Source organism: Hyla sarda, chromosome 12 (genome assembly GCF_029499605.1).
Source record: "Hyla sarda isolate aHylSar1 chromosome 12, aHylSar1.hap1, whole genome shotgun sequence".
NCBI lineage: Eukaryota > Metazoa > Chordata > Amphibia > Anura > Hylidae > Hyla > Hyla sarda.
In genome coordinates this window covers 77,002,397-77,025,609 of record NC_079200.1, presented here as the reverse complement: position 1 = coordinate 77,025,609, position 23,213 = coordinate 77,002,397, and the positions used below count along the sequence as shown (strand labels likewise).

Below are 23,213 nucleotides of genomic sequence, written 5' to 3'. Positions count from 1 at the left end.
TATACAGTATATGCCCAGGTTATACCAGCATGGTCCATATCACTATATACAGAAGATGTATAACTTATACCAGCAGTACATATATAATTATATACAGTATATACCCTGGTTATACCAGCATGGTCCATATCACTATATACAGAAGATGTATAACTTATACCAGCAGTACATATATAATTATATACAGTATATACCCTGGTTATACCAGCATGGTCCATATCACTATATACAGAAGATATATAACGTATACTAGCTGTACATATATAATTATATACAGTATATACCCAGGTTATACCAGCATGGTCCAAATCACTATATACAGAAGATATATAACTTATACCAGCTGTACATATATAATTATATACAGTATATACCCAGATTATACCAGCATGGTCCATATCACTATATACAGAAGATATATAACGTATACTAGCTGTACATATATAATTATATACAGTATATACCCAGGTTATACCAGCATGGTCCAAATCACTATATACAGAAGATATATAACTTATACCAGCTGTACATATATAATTATATACAGTATATACCCAGATTATACCAGCATGGTCCATATCACTATATACAGAAGATATATAACGTATACTAGCTGTACATATATAATTATATACAGTATATACCCAGGTTATACCAGCATGGTCCATATCACTATATACATAACATATATAACTTATACCAGCTGTACATATATAATTATATACAGTATATACCCAGGTTATACCAGCATGGTCCATATCACTATATACAGAAGATATATAACTTATACCAGCTGTACATATATAATTTTATACAGTATATACCCAGGTTATACCAGCATGGTCCATATCACTATATACAGGAGATATATAACTTATACCAGCTGTACATATATAATTATATACAGTATATACCCAGGTTATACCAGCATGGTCCATATCACTATATACATAACATATATAACTTATACCAGCTGTACATATATAATTATATACAGTATATACCGAGGTTATACCAGCATGGTCCATATCACTATATACAAGAAGATATATAACTTATACCAGCTGTACATATATAATTATATACAGTATATACCCAGGTTATACCAGCATGGTCCATATCACTATATAGAGAAGATATATAATTTATACCAGCTGTACATATATAATTGTGATATCACAGTACAGGATATACATCTCACAGTCCTATAAGCTTTAGTCCCTGCACGTCCCCAGGGCTCACCTGCATTAAACACCTATAACAGTGATGGAGAACCTATGGCACGCGTGCCACAGGTGGCACGCCGAGCCCCCTCTGTGGGCACGCGGCCATAGTTCGCCATGGATACAAACTGGGGATGATGCGTCCTCCGAAGGCAGAGCAGGGGGAGGGGAGATGAGAAGCCGTCCAGCCTGCCCTCCCCTGCCCTGCCTTCTTTCTGCCATGAAGACCCGCGTCCTCCGGGAGGAGGAAAAGAGGGCGGGCGTGGCTTCTTTCTCCCGTGCAGATCTGCGTCCTCTTCCTTCGCAAGTCTGCACGGGTCGCAACTTTCCACCTCACACCAGCTCTCTAGCTCCCCAGCCGTTACACAGCACTCCAACATAACCCCCGCCTCTCGCTTCTCCCAACAATGGTGGTTGCTGTAGTACCAGGCAGAGGGAAGTAGGCAGTCGCTCTCCGGACAGACACCGGTAAACAGAGTCCCGGGCTCAGGGGGTGAGCGGCATGTAAGTAAGAAGTAAGTGCTGGGGCAGTAACAGTTCTCAGAGCAAATCCTGTGCTGGAGCTGTTTGTTGGCTCGTCTCGATACTGTGTGCTTCTATGTACAGTGCCCACCAACACCCCCCCCCCCCCGTATGTGCTGTGCCTACCTCAGCTGTGTGACATGTATATTATTGCCCAAGCTTTACTTGTACTGTCAGGTGGAGACTCATATCTTGGGCATTTACAGTTTATAAAGTCCATGTGCGGATGGATGTGACAGTGCAGTCCCCAGGCTCCCCACACAGCACCCATAGCACCCCCCACACACAGCACCCCTCAAACACACAGCACCCCACAGACAAACACAGCACCCCTCAAACACAGCACCCCACAGACAAACACAGCACCCCTCAAACACACACAGCACCCCTCAAACACACAACAGCTCACACACAGCACCCCTCAAACACACACACAACAGCTCACACACACAGCACCCCTCAAACACACACACAACAGCTCATACACACAGCACCCCTCAAACACACACACACACAGCAGCTCACACACAGCACCCCTCAAACACAGCCACACAGCACCCCTCAAACACACACACACAGCACCGCTCACACACAGCACCCCACAGAAAAACATACAGCACCCCACAGACACACACAGCATCCCTCAAACACACATCACCCCACACAAAGCACCCCTCACACAGCACCTCAGACTCACAGCACCCCTCAAACACACAGCACCTCAAACATACACAGCACCCCACAGACAAACACACAGCACCCCCCACACACACAGCACCCCAAAGACAAACTCACAGCAGTCAATTAGTAATGGTAACTGTATGAGTTGTATTTTCTAAACTTAAACCTCAGTATTCTGATTTAATTGCTGTGCAGGCACTTTCAAGGAAAAAAGTTGGCGTGCATTACGGTTTGGGCACTCAGGCTCAAAAAGGTTTGCCATCACTGCCCTATAATCTGTATAATTGTATATTATGAGTAAAGGACCTTTGATATGGTCACATGGTTATTGATCACATGATAATGGCTGTCAAGTGTTAAAGTCGCATGTTTTGTTACCCAGAGAGCACCAGGTGACCAGATGACCCGCAGCTAGCCTATGGGCTCCTTACACAGCCCCCTTTATAAGGAAGGGAGGAGCTGCAATCTGCCTCTTTGATCATTCATTGCTCTTAGATCCTGAGGTCGAGTTCAGTTCAGACGTCTCAGAGCCAGTGTCCAGCACATCTGGAGATCTCAAGCCTAAATTACAGTCACGTGTCAGTAAGTCAAGTCATCTCTGTATGCTGTCACTATCTTCATTCAAGTCAAGTCTATTATAGTCAGCGTGGCTATCCTAAAGTCTGTCAAGTCACTGCAAGTCCCAGCAAGCTGCAAGGTCCCCTCCGTGATACTGGCCACCTCTCTGGCCTAGCTGTAAAGACTGTTGCCATCTGTCTACCTCAGTAAAGCTACCGTTAACCCTGACCTGGCCTTGGACTCTTATTTGCCCTGCTTAACTAGGACTAGCGGTGCTACCGTTTGGGTGGTTATCAGTAAAACCACGCCCTGGCGTCACAAACATATAGGGATTAACACCGTCTGCCCTATACACCTCACCTTCACACCTCGTGGTGCACCACAAAATGTTGGCGTCACAAACAGGATGCGGGTGTGTGCCATATGCCACAAAGCCACAAGTCCGAATCTGAATTGTGTCCGAGAAAAATCGCATGCTGATGAGAAAAAGTTTGCGCCATTAAAGTTTACGGGACGGTTATTACTGCAGTGTTAAATAGAGGGGGAGGTGAAGGTAAGACTGTTTACTGTTAAGTCAGTACCTGAAAGGGTTAAACATAGTCTGGTGGTTCCCGCAAGCTGGAGCTGTCACAGCTCTGCCCTGTCAGTCCCCCGCAGCGATGCCTGTTCAGTGTTGTGAGGAGGAACTAAATGTCCGCCCTCTGTTGCACAGGGCAAGACTTTACCGACTGGACCTAAACAGGAAGTTCCCTGGGCGCAGCCATATTGGAGGTTCCGGCGGCTGCGTCCGGCTCCACTGTCCCCAGTCAAGCACCTGCTGCATCGCAGACTCTGCATAAACCAACAATCTTGTGCAGTAAGTCTCCAGCACCGGTGGCGACTCGCATTAACCCCTTAGTGCCCAACAGTGTCTCCGGGTACTTGCAGTATAGTGGGGAAGCGCTACTCAGAGAGTTCCAGTTAATACAGATTAGGTCACTGCAGCATCTCACCAAGCATATTAAAGTGACAGCGCACCCAATTCTTCTTAAAGTGACAGCGCAACCAATTCTTCTTAAAGTGACAGCGCACTCAAAAAGTCAACAGGATGTCAGGACCCAGCTCTCCAGCAGTGAGATCATCACCTGCCCCAGCAGCTAGGAGGATCTTGCCAGCCCTGCCTACAGTCAATGTCAATAGTCCTGGTGTTCCAGTGTCTGCACCAATATTCATAGTGAACCCTCTCCTCCCTACCTAGAATGGAGGCCCTTTCACCCTGAGGTATTTCAAAGAGAGGATGCAGAGTTTGTTTGTTAGAAGAAGTCCGCACCTGGCCAGCCTCCGAGAAGGCCACTGTAGAGCAGATCTTTGAAGGCCTGTACCATGTATTTGAGTCACATTCTCCATCAGAGGTACGTCCCCGGCTGTATGAAAGGCGACAGAAGCCAGATGAGACCTTGAGAGCTTATGCCATAGCCTTGCAGAATGCCCTATAGACTGTCCAACAATTAGATAGTATAACTCCTGAGCAGGGCAACAAGGTGTTAATGGACAGATTTATTGATGGGGCTCTTAATAAGTGGGACAAAGCCCAACTGAGAATGTTAGCAGTCCAGAATCCCAATATACCATTCCCCTCTTTCAAGAGGCTGGCTTTACAAGTGATTGAGTCTGAGACTGAGTTAGAGGAGGTCTGTACACCCCTTACACCCGTCCAAGAGCCACTAGAGGCGGTAGCTAGACCTATACCACCACCGTCACCTCTCCCTGCCCCAGTGTCATCTACTTTGCCGGTCACCGCAGTCCAAGCAACCCTGTCAGTCACTAAAGATTCAGACCTACATTGTATTAAACAAGACATTGCACAATTGACTATGGTTGTCCAGGAGCTCGCCACCCGGCCTGCTCCCCTCTCCAGTGAACAATCCTTGTCTAGTGAAACCCCCTCTGCTCTTGTCCCATGTAATTCCAGTTACTGTGCTCCTTCACCCGCTAGCTATTCTGGGAGTAATAGGCTCTTCTGTATGCACTGTAACAAGTCAGGACACTGGATAATGCACTGCTGGGGTTTAAACGGAATTCCGTCTGGGGTCAAGGACCGGCCCCCAGGAAAACATCCAGCAGTCACAACTCCCGCACGCCTTAAGTCAGGACTCTCACTTTATGTCACCCACTGCTCCTATGTAAAATTCATTGTAGAAGGTATGCCGTTGCAGGCGTTAATAGATACGGGATCACAAGTGTCTACTATATCCAAAGATGTTTTTTACAAGTACTGGAATGCTAATTTGTTGTGTGAGCCTGACAATGTTGATTTTAGAGTAGTACCAGGCAACGGGAAACCAATACTCAGACATGGATATTGGGAGCCAACCATCCAGTTGGGGAAACATGTACTCAGAGGGCAGGGAGTGATTGTAACTGATGTGTCTGCAGAGTTTATATTGGGGATGGATATTATGAGACACTGTTTTGCTGACATTGTGGATTCTTTGAACAGTTACCAATGGGAGAGTTCCAGTCCGACTAGTCAATTTGTCCAGTGTGGCTACACTCTTACCAAAATACACTCCAGTCGCCCAGTTGTATCTTCTTTGAGCCAAGTGACATCTTAAAAGAACGCAAGGTGGCCCGGCAATGGACATCTCAAGCGACTCCGGGACCTGCTGAAAGTCCCCTGAGCCCTGGTGGACACAACTCCAAGTAGAAGACGAAAGCAGTCGGAGGGATCAAATCAATGGAGTCATCAATGTCGCTAAGAGGTACCAAAAAGCTTTCAGTAAACATCCTACAGACTTTGGACGTACATTCATAATCCAGCACCGAATTCTGACAGGCGTCAGCCCACCTATCAAGGAAAGACATCGTCCGATCGTGCCAGGCATGTTCCAAACCATCAAAAAGATGCTGGTTGACATGAAGGACGAAGACGTCATTCAAGAAAGTCAGAGTCCCTGGGCGGCGCCCCATGTCTTAGTCAAGAAGAAGGATGGGACCATCTGTTTCTGTGTCAACTACAGGAAACTGGATGATGTCATCCATAAGGACGCTTATCCCCTTCCAAGAATCAAAGAGTCACTCACCACCCTTGGGTCGTCCGCCTACTTCTCCACCTTGAACTTAACCAGTGGGTATGGGCAAGTGCCTATGGCTGTGGAACACAGAGAGAAGACGGCCTTCGTGACACCCATGTGATTGTTTGAATTCAAGAGTATGCTGTTCGGGCTGCTACAATGTCCCTGCTACTTTCCAGCATCTGATGGAGCGGTGCCTGGGTCATCTAAACTTCCAGAGTGTCCTGTTGTACCTCGATGATGTCGTCGTGTACTCCAAGTCCTATCAGGAGCACTTTAGATATCTGTCAGATGTCTTTCAAGTTTTGATCAAATATGGGCTGAAGATTAAGCCGTCCAAGTGTCATCTGCTCAAACCTCAGGTACACTACCTATGTCATGTTGTCAGCGCCGAGGGAGTCCAGCCTAATCCCGAGAAGGTGGAGAAGGACTGGCCTACCTTGCGCCCAGTGAAAGATGTCCGGAGCTTCCTAGGATTTGCCGGCTACTACCACCGTTTCATTCCCCACTTTGCCCAGATTGCAGAACCCCTCACAGCTCTCTTATGGGGCAAAGCGTAGGAGAACAACAGCGGAAAACTACCTGTGGAGTGCGCTAAGGAGTAAGAAAGGGCATTCCAAGCTCTGAAACACTTGTTGACAGAGCCACCCATCCTGGCATATCCAGACTACTAGCTGTCCTGTCCCAAGTCCAGGAAAGGCAAGAGTGAGTGATAGCCATGTCGTAATCTGCAAGGAGCAGAGAAGAACAATGCCAATTACAGCTCCTTCAAGCTGGAACTCCTTGCCCTTGTATGGGCCGTGACTGAGAAGTGTAAAGACTACATGGCTGCCACTCCATTCACTGTCTACACGGATAATAACCCGTTGGCTCATATGAAAACCGCCAAACTGGGCGCCATTAAGCAGCATTGGGCTTCAAGATTGGCCAATTAAAACTTCACCATCAAGTACAGAAGCGGCAAGTAAAATATGATGTACTATCTCAAATGAACCCCGCGAAGAATCACCTTTCGAAGATGAGTGGGAAGACATGGAGATGCCCCCATTCTACCAGAGATCAGTCAGAATACTGTTACCACCCTTGAAGAGGGTGAACCCAGGTCCAAGAAGGTCCAGTAAGACCTATACACCTGGAAGACTCCGCAAGATGAAAGTCGAGTCATGGGGGATCTGTTGGACTACCTTCTGTAAAAAAGAGTACCAACCCGTCTATGCCGGGCCCAGTGTGACTTTGAGTTGAAATGTCTGTGGCGACAGAGGAAGCCACTGTTTGTACACAAAGGATTGTTGTATCAAAACTCTTTAGATCCGGTTTCTGGTGATAGACTTCATCAGATTCTGGTTCCCCGATGAGATGCGGCAATGGTCCTCAACGTATACCATGATCAATCAGGACATTTTGGAGTACACAAAACCGAGGCTACTCTCAGAGAGAGGTTCTACTGGATTGGGATGAGAAGCGACATCAAGAAGTGGTGTAGCGAGTGTGCCATCTGTAACGTCACCAAGAATGGGCGCAAAGACGCAAGAGCACCCCTCCATTCCATCCAGAGTGAAAGGCCTAACTAGTTGGTCATGCTAGACCAGGGGTCGGCAACCCGTGGCTCCGGAGCCGCATGTGGCTCTTTTACTCCTTTGCCGCGGCTCCGCGAGTCTGTCCTGGGTCCCGGTCACCCTCATTCCGGAACAATGCAGTGTCCCGGAATGATCTGAACCCGTGAGCCACCGTCATGGCGTCATCGGTTTACTTTTCTGCCGTTAATGCTGCCGCGGGGTGAGGGGTTAACGCTACCGCTTTCATGGGGAGAGGGGTAACTTAACCTCTCACCCCATGGCAGCGGCAGCGTTATCGCTGCCGCGGGGTGAGAGGTTAACGCTGCCGCTGCCCCATGGGGGATGGGTAACTTAACCCCTCACCCCATGGCAGCGGTAGCGTTAACCCCTCACCCCACAGCAGCAATAACCCCCCACTCCCCAGTGCATTAACCCCCCTCTCCCCAGCCCACCCCAGGCCTGGGCCCCCCAAAAAAGCCCACCCCAGGCCTGGGCCCCCAAAAAAGCCCACCCCAGGCCTGGGCCCAAAAAAAAAAAGCCCACCCCAGGCCTGGGGCCAAAAAAAAGCCCCCCCTAGGCCAGGGACCAAAAAAAAAAATCCCACCCCAGGCCTGGGCCCAAAAAAAAGCCCACCCCAGGCCTGGGCCCAAAAAAAGCCCATCCCAGCAAAAATATATTTTACATTGTTAAGTGAAAGTCCTTTTTTTCTTCAGATTGACAGCTGACTGCACGATCCTGTATATATAGCATTAAGGTAAGAAACAATATATGCAGTGTTATATTTATTTTAAATGTCACAATGGTTTTACGGCTCCCAGTTTTTTTTTCTTCTTCGGAAACGGGTCCAAGTGGCTCTTTTTGTCTTAAAGGTTGCAGACCCCTGCGCTAGACCATATCAAGTTGTCTCTTACCCGGTCCGGGTAAACTCATGCTCTCACCATGGTGGAACACTACTCCAAGTGGGTTGTCGTAGTGCTCGTTAAAGGAGAACTACGGGATTGAAAATTTTATCCCCTATCCTAAGGATATTGGATAAGTTTCAGATCGCGGGGGGTCGGACCGCTGGGGCCCCCCACGATCTCCCATACGGGGCCGCAGCTCTCTGCATAGAGATCGCGTGTCGACCACCGCACCAGGCGGCGGCTGACACGCCCCCTCCATTTACTGCTATGGGAGAGCCGAAGCGCTGCCTTCTGCAATTTCCGGCTCTCCCATAGCAGTGTATGGAGGGGGCGTGTCGGCCGCTGCTTCGTGCGGTGGTCAACACGCCCTCTCTAACCAGAGAGCCGGGGCCCCGTACGGGAGATCACGGGGGGCCCCATCGGTCGGACCCCCCGCGATCTGAAACTTATCCCCTATCCTTAGGAAAGGGGATACATTTTTCAATCCCATAGTTCTCCTTTAAGGACCTTACAGCCAAAACCATGGCCCAGATGTTCTACACTAATTGGGTACAAATCCTTCGATGGCCGGAGTCTGTCCAAACGGACCGAGGAACAGCCTTCAAGGCCCAGCTCTTCCTGGAGCTATGTCAATTCCATGCCTGCAAGAAACTCCGGACTACTGCTTATCACCCTCAAAGGAACGGACTCTGTGAGCGCATCAATCAAGTTTTTATCCACATGCTGCGAGCAGCGTCAGTGTCAAAGCACGAAGAGTGGCTCTGGTTGTTACTCAAATTGCTGGAAATTTACAATTACACAGTTCACTGTTCTACAGGATACACCCTGTTCTACTTGATGATGGGTCGACACGGACAGCTGCCAAAAGACCGGACATTTGGACTACAAGCTCCCTTCAACAACTCTCCACAAGCTTCTATGGAATGGGTCTCCGACCACCAAAGAAGGATCCAGGAAGCAAAAGAGATTGTCAAAAAAAAGATGGGCAAGGCTCAACAGAGGCAACAGCAAGACTACAATCGACATGCCTCCGCCAAACTTCTCCAGTTAAGCGACAAGGTCTGGCTGCGGAAGTTTCCGAGGACCCACAAACTGAACTCTACCTGGGAAACAGAGCCTTACACGGTGACGGACGTACCCTACCCAGAATCAGATGTGTTTACGCAATCCAGAAGCCAGGGTACGAGCCGAAAGTCGTCCATAGTTACAGAATCCAGCTATGTCACAAAGAAGACCTACCTGTGCTTCCTGTACCTCCTCCACCAGCTTTCAGACCCACGCGAGAGTACGTGCCTGGAGAGGGGATCCATCCCTCCATGGATGTAGTAGAAGACTTTACTCTTTATTAAACATTAATCTTTGTATCTGGCTGGTATTTGACCTTGCGTGGACTGTTGGGACCTACGCAGCACCACCTCTTGGGATTCAGGAACACTTTCCTCTTCGGGAGGGATCTACTCGACTAGCCAACCTGCAATGTTCTCATGTTCTCTCCCAGCCAACCTGCAATCTTCGGTATCATGCCATCTCAGGGACCACTGCAACCAACTCTAGTCACCCCACTGGCTCCAGTCCTGTCACCTTTGGCACCAGTCTACATTCTGGTCTGCATGTCTCCTGTATCCTTGCCAGCCAGTCCGACTCCAGATAATCCAGAATCAGCTCCAACTCAAAAAATTGATCTTCAAGAGGCCTCTATCCCTCCAGTCGTGCCAAGCACTCCCAAAGAGGGAAGTGTTCCTGAATCCCAAGAGGTGGTGCTGCGTAGGTCCCAATGGTCCACGCAAGGTCAAATACCAGCCAGATACAAAGATTAATGTTTAATAAAGAGTAAAGTCTTGTACTACACATAAAGTACTCATACAGCACACATAAAGTCATGTATAAATGTTTCATGTACAGTAGGACTGTAACATCCACAACCACACCGTCCATAAAAATGTCTAAAATGTCAAATGTGATATTTCTGGTGTTTCAACGTGCCCAGGATACTGGCCAGAAGGTATTCCTGTTACACACAAAAGCACACAACAAAGTCGAAGGTAACAAAATGTCAAATTTTATCTAAATAAAACATGTCTAGCATAAGAAAATGTCTAGCATAAAAATTGCCAGAGAGCACCAGGTGACCAGATGACCCGCAGCTAGCCTATGGGCTCCTTACACAGCCCCCCTTTATAAGGAAGGGAGAAGCTGCAATCTGCCTCTTTGATCATTCATTGCTCTTAGATCCTGAGGTCAAGTTCAGTTCAGACATCTCAGAGCCAGTGTCCAGCACACCTGGAGGTCTCAAGACTTACCTACAGCCACATGTCAGTAAGTCAAGTCATCTCTGTATGATGTCCAGTCAAGTCTATTATAGTCAGCGTGGCTATCCTAAAGTCTGTCAAGTCACTGCAAGTCCCAGCAATTTACAAGGTCCCCTCCGTGTTACTGGCCACCTCTCTGGAATTCTGGCCTAGCTGTAAAGACTGTTACCATTTGTCTACCTCAGTAAAGCTACCGTTAACCCTGACCTGGCCTTGGACTCTTATTTGCCCTGCCTAACTAGGACTAGCGGTGCTACCGGGTGGTTATCTGTAAAATCACGCCCTGGTGTCACGAACATTTAGGGGTTAACACCTCTGCCCCTGGGCTACAACATCTGCCCCATACACCTCACCTTCACACCCCGTGATGCACCACATAACTATATAAAGTATATACCCAGGTTATACCAGCATGGTCCATATCACTGTATACAGAAGATATATAACTTATACCAGCTGTATATATCATTATATACATTATATACCCAGGTTATACCAGCATGGTCCATTTCATTATATACAAGATGTATAACTTATACCAGCTGTACATGTATAATTATATACAGTATATACCCAGATTATACCAGAATGATCCATATCACTATATACAGAAGATATATAACTTATACCAGCTGTACATATATAATTATATACAGTATATACCCAGATTATACCAGAATGATCCATATCACTATATACAGAAGATATATAACTTATACCAGCTGTACATATATAATTATAAACAGTATATACCCAGGTTATACCAGAATGATCCATATCACTATATACAGAAGATATATAACTTATACCAGCTGTACATATATAATTATATACAGTATATACCCGGGTTATACCAGCATGGTCCATATCACTATATACAGGAGATATATAACTTATACCAGCTGTATATATATAATTATATACAGTATATACCCAGGTTATACCAGCATGATCCATATCACTATATACAGAAGATGTATAACTTATACCAGCTGTACATATATAATAATATACAGTATATACCCAGATTATACCAGCATGGCCCATATCACTATATACAGAAGATATATAACATATACCAGCTGTACATATATAATTATGTACAGTATATGCCCAGGTTATACCAGCATGGTCCATATCACTATATACAAGAAGATATATAACATATAACAGCTTTACATATATAATTATATACAGTATATATCCAGGTTACATCAGCATGGTCCATATCACTATATACAGGGATATATAACTTCTACCAGCTGTACATATATAATCATATACAGTATATACCCAGGTTATACCAGCATGGCCCATATCACTATATACAGGAGATATATAACTTATACCAGCTGTACATATATAATTATATACAGTATATACTCAGGTTATACTAGTATGGTCCATATCACTATATACAGGAGATATATAACTTATACCAGCTGTACATATATAATTATTTACAGTATATACCCAGGTTATACCAGCATTGTCCATATCACTATATACAGGCAGTACAGTTCACCACATTAGGTTGTAGCCCCCCTCCCCCCATTAGCTAGATGGGATAGTTCCCCCATATTAGGTTGTAGTTCCCCCACATTAGGTTGGCAGTATAGTTCCCTCACATTAGGTTGTAGTTCCCCCACATTGGGTTGGCACTATAGTTCTCCCCACATTAGGTTGTAGATCTCCCACAGTAGGTAGGCAGCATAGTTCCCCCACATTAGGTTTAGTTCCCACACATTTAGTTGGCAGTATAGTTCCCCAACATTAGGTTGTAGTTCCCCACATTAGGTTGGCAGTATAGTTCCCCCACATTAGGTTGGCAGTATAGTTCCCTCACATTAGGTTGTAGTTCCCCCACAGTAGGTAGGCAGTATAGTTCCCCCACATTAGGTTGGCAGTATAGTTCCCCCACATTAGGTTGTAGTTCCCCCACAGTAGGTAGGCAGTATAGTTCCCCCACATTAGGTTGTAGTTCCCCACATTAGGTTGGTATTATAGTTCCCTCACATTAGGTTGTAGTTCACCCACATTAGGTTGGCAGTATAGTTCCCCCACATTAGGCTGGCAGTATAGTTCCCCCACATTAGGTTGTAGTTTACCCACATTAGGTTGGCAGTATAGTTCCCCCACATTAGGGTGGCAGTATAGTTCCCCCCACATTAGGTTGTAGTTCTCCCACAGTAGGTAGGCAGTATAGTTCCCCTACATTAGGTTGTAATTCCCCCACACTTAGTTGGCAGTATAGTTCCCCCACATTAGGTTGGCAGTATAGTTCCCCGACATTAGGTTGGCAGTATAGTTCCCCCACATTAGGTTGGCAGTATAGATCCTCCACATTAGGTTGTAGTTCCCCCACAGTAGGTAGGTCGTATAGTTCCCACACATTAGGTTGGCAGTATAGTTCCCCCACATTAGGTTGTAGTTCCCCACATTAGGTTGGCAGTATAGTTCCCCACATTAGGTTGTAGTTCCCCACATTAGGTTGGTTGTATAGTTCCCTCACATTAGGCTGGCAGTATAGTTCCCTCACATTAGGTTGTAGTTCTCCCACAGTAGGTAGGCAGTATAGTTAACCTACATTAGGTTGTAATTCCCCTACATTTAGTTGGCAGTATAGTTCCCACACATTAGGTCGACAGTATAGTTCCCCCACATCAGGTTTGCAGTATAGTTCCCCCACATTAGGTTGTAGTTCCCCCACAGTAGGTAGACAGTATTGTTCCCCCACATTAGGTTATAGTTCCCCCACAGTAGGTAGGTAGTATAGTTTCCCCACATTAGGTTGTAGTTCCCCACATTAAGTTGGTAGTATAGTTCCCTCACATTAGGTTGTAGTTCACCCACATTAGGTTGGCATTATAGTTCCCCCAGATTAGGCTGGCAGTATAGTTACCCCCACATTAGGTTGTAGTTCTCCCACAGTGGGTAGGCAGTATAGTTCTCCTACATTAGGTTGGCAGTATAGTTCCCCCACATTAGGTTGGCAGTATAGTTCCCCCATATTAGGTTGGCAGTATAATTCCCCCACATTAGGATGTAGTTCCCACACATTAGGTTGTAGTGATAAGGATGACCATTATGATTTTGATTACTGATCAATACATATATATTAAAAATAGATATATATGCTAACATTCTGCAGAAAAACATTATTTTCCTTATGAGACATATCTGCGGGCTATTTGCCTGTAACTAAGATGAAGACCTTAGAACGAGGCCAAAAGAAGCAAGGTAAGAAGTCAAAAGACAAAATATTTGAAGAAATATAGACTGTGTAGAAGGACAGAGAAATCCAGAATTTTTCAATAGAAGAGTGAGAGGGCTACATAAGTGAACTATGGCCAAGAGAGAAATGAATGCTTAACTTCTTAAGGACCAAGGACGTATGAGTACGTCCTTGGTCCCGCTCCCGTGATATGACGTGGTGTCCCACGGTGACCCCGCATCATATCACGGTGGGCCCGGCGTCATAGTAAAGCCAAGACCTGCCGCTAATAGCGTGCGGCACTGATCGCGGTGACGCGTGCTATTAACCCTTTAGCTGCACGCTCAAAGCTGAGCCACGCGGCTAAAAGTGAAAGTAAAAAGTGCCGGTTAGCTCAGTGGGCTGTTCGGGATAGCCGCGGCGAAATCGTTAAATTATAAAAATATATCAGTAATTAAACCACACGGTCAATGGCGTACGCGCAAAAAAAATTCCAAAGTCCAAAATAGTGCATTTTTGGTAACTTTTTATATCATGAAAAAATGAATAAAAAGCGATCAATAAGTCCTATCAATGCAAAAATGGTACCGTTAAAAACTTCAGATCACGGCACAAAAAATTAGCCCTCATACCGCCCCATATGGGAAAAATAAAAAAGTTATAGGGGTCAGAAGATGACAATTTTGAACGTATTAATTTTCCTACATGAAGTTATGATTTTTTCCAGAAGTACGACAAAATCAAACCTATATGAGTAGGGTATCATTTTAATCGTAACAACCTACAGAATAAAGATAAGGTGTAATTTTTACCGAAAAATGTACTACGTAGAAACGGAAGCCCCCAAAAGTTACAAAACTGCTTTTTTTTCAATTTTGTAATGATTTTTTTTTTTCGTTTCACCATAGATTTTTGGGCAAAATGACTGACGTCATTACACAGTAGAATTGATGGCGCAAAAAAATAAGCAATCATATGGATTTTTAGGTTCAAAATTGAATGAGTTATGATTTTTTAAAGGCTAGGAGCAAAAAACGAAAGTGAAAAAACTGAAAAAACCCCGGTCCTTAAGGGGTTAAATATGCTAATATCTACAGACGCAATACTCAAATAACCAATCAAAATATAATGTGATGCTTTTGATATAACTAACCTCCCCTTTTTGTCAAATGTAAAAACCAATGTACTTCCGTGTAATAAACAGAACTCTTTGGGAAAGCTCCTGAGCCTTCTGGTGTATATTTCTTGTGTCGACACTCAGCAGTATACAGCGGCAGTCATTCACATTTTAAGGCCTAAACCGCAGCCAACCTTAACATTAGTTCCACCCCACATTTGGTTGGCAGTATAGTTCCCCCACATTAGGTTGTAGTTCCCCCACATTAGGTTAGCAGTATAGTTCCCCCACATTAGGTTGGCAGTATAGTTCCCCCACATTAGGTTGTAGTTACACCACAGTAGGTAGGCAGTATAGTTCCCCCACACACATTAGGTTGTAGTTCGGAGCACTGAAGATGACGTGCCGCTGGGGACTTACCATGCTCGTGTCCTCGCTGCTCCGCTTTGCTCCTATAGGCATGCACGGGACATCATCCCCGCGGCCCCTGCATTTTTAAAGTTAATGTGGGGCCGCAGAAAGGTAACCGGGACATCCTTGTGGCCTGAAAGGATCTTTCGGGACACAGGGATGTCCTGAATGTGAGGGGGTAAAATTAATCTCAGGGGGGGGGGCAATTGCCCGATTTGCCCCCCCCCCCCCCCCCGCTGGATCCGCCACTGAGCAGCCCGATGGGGGCCCTGGGCAATTGCCCGGTTTGCCCCGGCTTAACACCGGCCCTGACCCAGATTATACCAGCATGGTCCATATCACTATATACAAGATGATGTATAACTTATACCAGCTGTACATATATAATTATATACAGTATATACCCAGGTTATACCAGCATGGTCCATATCACTATATACAAAAAAATGTATAACTTGGGAGAATTACCTACCCACTAAGGATCTACCAACCTGCCTCTACCCCATCCTCTTACCCCTCTTTACCAACCCACTTACTTACTCACTACACACTATTGGCAGCACTGAGGAAAGGGAAGATTTTTGTCTGTTAGATTCTGTGGTGAGGAGTCATGGTTGGAAGAAGTCTTTATGGTAGTCTGGGTCAGATAGAGAAGAAAAGGAAAGAGAAGGACTCCAAGAAGATGCCACCTTTGAGTCACTGGATGTAGCTGCACTGCAATGTTTTATACGGTCTACAGAGCCTGTGTAAAGCTAGGCTTACCACTATATGCTCACTGTATGGAAGGATATTGGTCTGTGTATGGTGTTTTTGTTCAGTATCAGTATTTTGAGGGTATTATTTAGTCACTGCAGTAATAATATGTCGTCTTTGTGTGAAGGTATTATTTTATTTTTTTAAGCCCAAATACTAGTGAGCAGCGGTGCATATACTGTATACATGGCCACTCGCATACATTCACAGTTTGGGTGGGTGTTAAGGGGGCAAAGAATAATTTGCCTTGCTCCAGGGGCTGATAACCCATGACACCACAATGCACACTCCATATTACAGTATACAAGATGTATAACTTGCCAGTATGGTCCACATCACTATGTAAAAGAAGATTCATAATATATAAAATGTACATCCAAAATGTCTTGGTGCACACGTCTATTTAATATCGTCCTCCATAATGGACATACAGAAATAATGATGGCGAGATGGGGGATAATATAGGTCCTCACCTTGTCCTCACCCTCAGTCTTCACTTCCTCTTCAGATTTTGTTACAGACTTGTTGGGTGTGACCTAAAAGATAGAAAAGCTTTCAGTAATGCTCAATGCATTGTGTCCTAATACCAGAAGGAAACAGAATTAAAATCTTGAATTTGTTTTTTCCCCACCATGTTATTTGTTGCCCTTGTACAAAAAAGAGGAGGAAAAGCTTACAACTATATAGAAATGATGCACACCAAAATAACTGAAATGAATATATGAATTAATAAATGTTATTGGACACAGAAAATATACAGACATTTAGAACCACTTAAAAATACGTATAGACAAGTGGAGGAATGTACCGTATATACTCGAGTATAAGCCGACCCGAATATAAGCCGAGGCCCCTAATTTCACCCCAAAATCCCAGGAATAGTTATTGACTCGAGTATAAGCCTAGGGTGGGAAATACATCATCCCCCCTGTCATCATCCAGACCCCAGTCATTAACACCCTCATCATCCTGTCATCATCCCCCTTCATCATCATTACCCTGTCATCATCCCCCCCTTCATCATCATTACCCTGTCATCATCCCCCCTTCATCATTACCCTGTCATCATCCCCCCCTTCATCATTACCCTGTCATCATCCCCCCCTTCATCATTACCCTGTCATCATCCCCCTTCATCATTACCCTGTCATCATCCCCCCTTCATCATCATTACCCTGTCATCATCCCCCCCTTCATCATCATTACCCTGTCATCATCCCCCCCTTTATCATTACCCTGTCATCATCCCCCCTTCATCATTACCCTGTCATCATCCCCCCTTCATCATTACCCTGTCATCATCCCCCCCTTCATCATTACCCTGTCATCATCCCCCCTTCATCATTACCCTGTCATCATTACCCTGTCATCATCCCCCCCTTCATCATTACCCTGTCATCATCCCCCCCTTCATCATTACCCTGTCATCATCCCCCCCTTCATCATTACCCTGTCATCATCCCCCCTTCATCATTACCCTGTCATCATTACCCTGTCATCATCCCACACCACCCCCTTCATCATCACCGCTTGTCAATGTCTGATTTAACAGTGGTCTTCAACCTGCGGACCTCCAGATGTTCCAAAACTACAACTCCCAGCATGCCCGGACAGCCATCGGCTGTCCGGGCATGCTGGGAGTTGTAGTTTTGAAACATCTGGAGGTCCGCAGGTTGAAGACCACTGCCCGGGCCTTCGTCGTCATCCAGACCCCCTTTATGAGCAACGTCCCTGTGCGTCGTCATCAAGGCAACGTCATTATTCCGGGGCCGGGCCCGAAGCGCGGAGAAGAGGCACCCCCGGTGAAGATGGACAGCCCGGAACGACTATCCCTCCCCACCGGACGATTCCTGCAGCACAGATGGCCCGGACCAGCTCACCCTAACGTCCCGCCGAGCGGAGGTGAGTACAAAACTAAAGGGGGGGGGGGGGGGGGTATGGATGACGACGAAGGCCCGGGCACTCCTGGGAGTTGTAGTTTTGAAACATCTGGAGGTCCGCAGGTTGAAGACCACTGAGGGCGGAGAGTTCACTCGAGTATAAGCCAAGGGGGGTGTTTTCAGCACGAAAAATTGTGCTGAAAAACTCGGCTTATACTCGAGTATATTCGCTAATTCTCTAACACTATACCCCGTACTATGGCTACCGTGGCCCAGGGGTTGGGTCCCATTAATGTAGAAAATATACAAACGTCAGCTGCCTAACCAAACTCCAGACAACAAATCAAATAAATAATATATCTCCAAATACCAATAACAGTGTAATAAAGTGCACAGTGCAAACAGTACGTACATACCTCTATATAAACATGAACCAATGATGTGTGGTACTATAGATATCTACTTTGGATGCCATACCAAATCCTAAGTGTGGGGAAAATAGACTGAGTGTCTGTGAGAAGTAGGCAGCTGACTGAGTATTCTATCTATAGCTCAACCGGAACGCCATCAATTAGATGCGGGGAAGAAAAAGAAGCAGGCTCTCAGAGTTCCATCACCAGCAATGGCGGCTTCCTCAGGAGTGCTGGTGGTGGAATGCTTGGAGTCTGCTTCTTTTTCTTCCCCACATCTAGGTGATGGCTCCCGGTATTTGGAGATATATTATTTATTTGATTTGTTGTCTGGAGTTTGGTTAGGCAGCTGAAGTTTGTACATTTTCTACCTTCATGGGACCCTCCCCCTGGGCCGGGTAGCCATAGTATGGGGTATAGTATTAGAGGATTACCTTCCTCCACTTGTCTATATATATATTTTTAAGTAGTTTAAAATGTATGTATATTTTCTGTGTCCAATATAATTCATATATTCATTACAGTTATTTTGATGCATCATTTCTATATAGTTATCAGCTTTTCATCCTCTTTTTTTGTACATGTTTAATTGACAGCTGGATGCACCTGGTTACATTGTTTCATGGTTGCTGTGCCCATCATTTTTCTTTTGTTATTTGTTGCCCTTGGACATCTCAGACTCAGATGTGCCATGTCTATCAACAGCATGATTTGATCTAAGCACCTTGCCCATAGCAACCAATCAGATCGCTCATTTCATTTTTAACAAGGCCTCTGCAAAATGAAAGAAGGGATCTGATTGGTTGCTATGGGCAATTGGGCAACTTTTCCGCTGCACAGTTTTTGATAAATCTCCCCCATCGACATCACCATTTTTAGACCTGGATGATTTAAAGTTTTAGATGATTGAGCAGTGCCCCTTGTGGACATATGTGATAACTCATGTTTATTTTACTTCAAAGCATAAATATCCATGTGGATTCTAAAAAAAAGGGAAATGATTTAGACCCCATTAAAAAATGCGGCTATGCCTTTAAGGCAAGGATATCCAAATTGTCTGTTGGGGGTTAAGTCTAAAATGAGATATGTTATTATAACATTGTTCTTATTTACTATACAAAGTATTAAGAGAGATACAATAGAAACACAGAATAGGCACCAAGATACCAGTGTCACAGTCACTGAAACAAGAGTCTTATAATCGAAGGCACAAAGAGCGCATTGTATGAGCTGTGACAGTGTGAGACTGATAACAGAAGACACCTCCAGCCTGTGCCAGCAGTGCCTGGGGTATTCCATATGCGTGGTATTTAAAGGGTTATCCCATAAATCATGTTCACCCTAACAGTCAGTTTCTATCATAAAAATACATTTTCATGTTCTTTTGCCTTTTTGTGTCCTCTTTGGTGCTGTTGGTCTGTGCTGCTGCAGTGGGCCCTGAACAGCATCAGTCTCCTTTCCTACCTGACAGCAGCTACAATTTAGTCCCTTCTTACTTCCCCTACAGAAGAAAATATACTGCCATATTACTGTAAAAGCTCTGCTCCTTTCCCCTCTGACACTATATAGATAATTTTTTCTTTCCCTGCAGAAGGAGTCTTCTTAGAGGTTTTGCTCCTTTCTTTCCCTATAGAAGAAGACTGCTAAACTACACTACTATGTAACTGCAAAAACTCTACATCTTCCTACTCTGGCAGCTGAGCTTATGTCATTCTTACTTCACCTGCAGTAGGAGTTTTTTTTCTCAGTGATACTGCCATGTAACTGCAGATGCTCTGCTCCTTCTTCCTCTGGCAGCTGACACTATAGTCCCTTCTTACTTCCCCTACATAAGGATTTTTCTCAGTGATACTGCCATGTAACTGCAGATGTTCTGCTCCTTCTTCCTCTGGCAGCTGACACTATAGTCCCTTCTTACTTCCCCTACATAAGGATTTTTCTCAGTGATACTGCCATGTAACTGCAGATGCTCTGCTCCTTCTTCCTCTGGCAGCTGACACTATAGTCCCTTCTTACTTCCCCTACAGAAGGAGTCTTCTCAGCTGTACTGCCATGTTATTGGGGAGGTGTTGCTCTTTCTTCCTCTGGCAGTAGACACTATAGTCCCTTCTTACTTCCCCTACATAAGGATTTTTCTCAGCTGTACTGCCATGTTACTGGAGAGTTCCTGCTCCTTCTTCCTCTGGCAGCTGACATTATAGTCCCTTCTTACTTCCCCTACAGGAGTCTTCTCAGCTATACTGCTATGTTACTGGAGAGGTCCTGCTCCTTCTTCCTCTGGCAGCTGACATTATAGTCCCTTCTTACTTGCCCTACAGGAGTCTTCTCAGCTATACTGCTATGTTACTGGAGAGGTCCTGCTCCTTCTTCCTCTGGCAGCTGACATTATAGTCCCTTCTTACTTCCCCTACAGGAGTCTTCTCAGCTATACTGCTATGTTACTGGAGAGGTCCTGCTCCTTCTTCCTCTGGCAGCTGACACTATAGTCCCTTCTTACTTCCCCTACAGGAGTCTTCTCAGCTATTCTGCTATGTTACTGCAGAGGTGCTGCTCCTTCTTCCTCTGGCAGCTGACACTATAGTCCTGTCTTACTTCCCCTACAGAAGGAGTCTTCTCAGCTGTACTGCCATGTTACTGCAGAGGTTCTCCTCCTCTCCTGACAAACAGACAGTTAATTGTATTTGCTGTCCTGCAGTGACCAGAGGATCACTATGCAGATTCCTGTCTGAGGGAACAGTGAATGAGCATGTATGTCCTCCAGTACTTGGCTCACTAGGTGCACAGAACAGTGTAAACCAGCACACTGTACTGTACTGTATTTTATTTTTATGGGTTTGAAATACATTTGTTTATAATTTGGAGTTTTATTTAAGTACACATAATATTCATCTGGGATAATCCTGCATAATTAACCTAATAAAGTGATTCATTCTTAATAATTACCGTATTTTTCGCCCTATAGGACGCACCGGCGTATAAGACGCACCCAATTTATAGGTGCAAAATCTAAAAAAATAAAGATTTTGAACCCAATAGTGGTCTTCAACCTGCGGACCTCCAGATGTTGCAAAACTACAACTCCCAGCATGCCCGGACAGCCAACGGGTTGTAGTTTTGCAACATCTGGAGGTCCGCAGATTGAAGACCACTGCATAGGAGGTAATACTCACGTGTCCCCGCCGCTCCGGACCCGTCACAGCTGCCCTGGATGTCGCTCCATCGCTGTTGTCATGTCCCCGTTGCTCCGGAACGTCTCTGCTGCCGGCCGGGTATCCTCGCTCTCCGCCGCCGCCATCACGTTGTTACGCACGCCGACGCACGTACGCGACGACGTGATGACGAGGAAGGAGAGCGCCGGCCATACAGGGGATCCCTGAACGGAGAAGACACCGAGGAGGCAGGTAAGGTCCCTCCCGGTGTCCTGTAAGCACTAACCCGGCTATTCAGTCGGGCTGTTCGGGACCGCCGCGGTGAAATCGCGGCAGTGCCGAACAGCCCGACTTAACAGCCGGGTTAGTGTCACTTTCCCTTCAGACGCGGCGGTCAGCTTTGATCGCCGCGTCTGAAGGGTTAATACAGGGCATCACCGCGATCGGTGATGTCCTGTATTAGCCGCGGGTCCCGGACGTTGATGGCCGCAGGGACCGCCGCGATAGGGGTGTATTCGCCGTATCAGACGCACCGATGTTTTCCCCCCCAGTTTTGGGGAAGAAAAAGTGCGTCTTATACAGCGAAAAATACGGTATATAACATTCATGACAGGAAATAAATGTGTCACATAATAAAGCAGCGGTCCTGCGGATGCCCCCAGAACGTGTGTGACATAATGTGACTGATCCAGAGTGAGCGACTGCAATGATTTCCGAATTCACAGCATAGAACTATACACAAAACACCAGCGATTACATGTTATTTCCCGGTCTACAATATCACAATTAGTTACATCCGGCTCACAACTTTCTTAGTTAACCCCTTCTATCTTACAGCTGCAGGTATAACAGAGCCGATGGTTAGCTCACACCTTTGTGGCTTTATTATTTCTGTAGTTTAATAACTAAGACTTTGCACTAGGTGTTACCTGCAGTCCTATGTAACACCACACATAACACAGAATGATAACTTTGAGTACAAATAATGATAACTCCCTGAGTACAAACAATTTAGTAGATGTTACCCGCAGTCCTATGTAACACCACAGATAATACACAATAAGAACTTTAAATACAAATAATAACTCTCTGAGTACAGATAATGCGGTAGATGTTACCTACAGTCCCATGTAACACCAATGATAACAGTGATAACTCTCTGAGAAAAGTTAATATTTTAGATGTTCCTCGCAGTCCTATGCAACACTAGAGATAACACAGTGTTAACTCTGAGTACAGATAATGTAGCAGATGTTACCCGCAGTCCTATGTAACCCCACAGATATGAGGATAACTATGAGTACAAATAATTATAACTCTATGAGTACAGACAGTATAGTAGATAGTAGTAGTATAGTAGACACCCGCAGTCCTATGTAACACCACAGATAACACACAATGGGGGAGATTTATCATTGAGTATACCCCTTTTTCTTGTGTACTTTCTTGCGCAAAAAATGTGCGCAGTTACTTTC

The 23,213-nt window shown here is 45.3% G+C and overlaps 1 protein-coding gene across 14 annotated transcripts in view; it reads right to left on the bottom strand.

Moving 5' to 3' along the window:
* BCAS1 (brain enriched myelin associated protein 1) overlaps window positions 1-23,213 on the bottom strand; it is a 205,107-nt gene that overhangs the window by 82,541 nt on the left and 99,353 nt on the right. For all 14 annotated transcript variants that reach the window (XM_056548663.1, XM_056548667.1, XM_056548664.1 and 11 more), the window contains exon 6: window positions 16,773-16,835. In XM_056548663.1, the coding sequence (XP_056404638.1) occupies window positions 16,773-16,835 (63 nt within the window). The remainder of the gene's footprint in view (window positions 1-16,772; window positions 16,836-23,213) is intronic.